The sequence below is a fragment of the Sinocyclocheilus grahami genome, unplaced genomic scaffold (assembly GCF_001515645.1).
Source record: "Sinocyclocheilus grahami isolate Dianchi unplaced genomic scaffold, SAMN03320097.WGS_v1.1 scaffold5615.1, whole genome shotgun sequence".
In the NCBI taxonomy this organism is placed as follows: domain Eukaryota; kingdom Metazoa; phylum Chordata; class Actinopteri; order Cypriniformes; family Cyprinidae; genus Sinocyclocheilus; species Sinocyclocheilus grahami.
This window is the reverse complement of record NW_015510257.1, coordinates 11,390-12,596: the sequence shown is the minus strand read 5'-3', so window position 1 is coordinate 12,596 and position 1,207 is coordinate 11,390. Positions and strand designations below refer to the sequence as shown.

General features: G+C 37.4%; 1 protein-coding gene across 2 annotated transcripts in view; it reads left to right on the top strand.

The window, feature by feature from the left end:
- The first annotated feature begins 486 nt into the window (after positions 1-486).
- The window catches only part of LOC107577283 (amyloid-like protein 2), a 7,527-nt gene continuing 6,806 nt past the window's right edge, over positions 487-1,207 (top strand). For both annotated transcript variants that reach the window (XM_016263377.1, XM_016263376.1), the window contains exon 1: positions 487-589. In XM_016263377.1, the coding sequence (XP_016118863.1) occupies positions 515-589 (75 nt within the window). In that variant the 5' untranslated portion in view covers positions 487-514. The remainder of the gene's footprint in view (positions 590-1,207) is intronic.

Here is a 1,207-nt window from a genome sequence, read left to right as displayed (position 1 = left end):
ATTAAAGTGTGACAAACATGCAAAAAAATAAGAAACCAGGAAGGGTGCCAACACTTTTTCACACCACTGTATTTATAGAGCTGTTACTGGAAACAAGTGCTCACAGGATGTCCCAAGACGCTAATTCAACTAGGAGGAGTCCTTTAGACCATAATAGATCACACATCTTACTCTGAGCTGAATGTTTACACTGAGCTTGTCTGGACTGATCCAGGAGGATTCTGGGTTCAGTGTGAGCTTCTACATCATGCACTTAAATAAATGCATTACTATTGAACGAGTCTGTGTTGGCGTGTCGATCCCTGAATGACTGCGTGACAAAAAAAATCAATTGGCAAGGCAGCAGGATTCTGGCCCAATTCGGATTGTGCTAGAAGCTCAGGTTATTTTCCTAATGGCAGCTACTGTTGATCACAGACATATTTGTAAGCGTTTGAGGTTTATTAATGCCGAAATGCAAGATTCCAGCTTGTCTTCCTGTCTCTGATTGGCTCTTCCCTCTGCAGGCTCTGGCATGAACAGTCTGGATGGTCTGATTGGAGCAGAGGAAAAAGTCATCAACAGCAAGAGCAAGATCAGTGAAAATGTGGTGAGCCCACCAGCCTGCCTCCAACACCACACACACTTTACTGATCCGTTGAGAACACTGGGCCAACTGCTGACGCCAACTCTCATGATTGAAACTACATAAAAAAGGATTTTTATACGCATTCAGTTTAAGTGCTAATAATACAATAAAGAATTGCCTTCATGATACACCTAGATGAACAATTACCAAATTAAAGACCACCTGCTCTGTAAACGTTATGGTTTGTATAACTATGGCCTCATAGTTATAACTCTGCCATATGAATTTCTTTGACTTTACTGTATTTGCAAGGCAGCACTAGTTTGACATTGCTGTTTTCTGGGGGTTGCAAATATTTTGACACCTAAATATGATGGTCACCCTACTTTTAAAATATAAAGACAGCTATATAATAAATAAAAACCATTTATACTTTGTAAAAAGGTTATATTATTAAGACAATATGTTCTTCTTATATTCTTATAATCTTATATTCTCATTAAACTAATGAAATAAATTTTTTATAAATGTAAATGTATTTATAACCTAATTTTTACAATATAGTTCCAAAGCAGCTTTACAGACAGTACAACCTGCAGCGATCGGCTAAAATTGACAGTTTCGTAAAATATTCAAAAC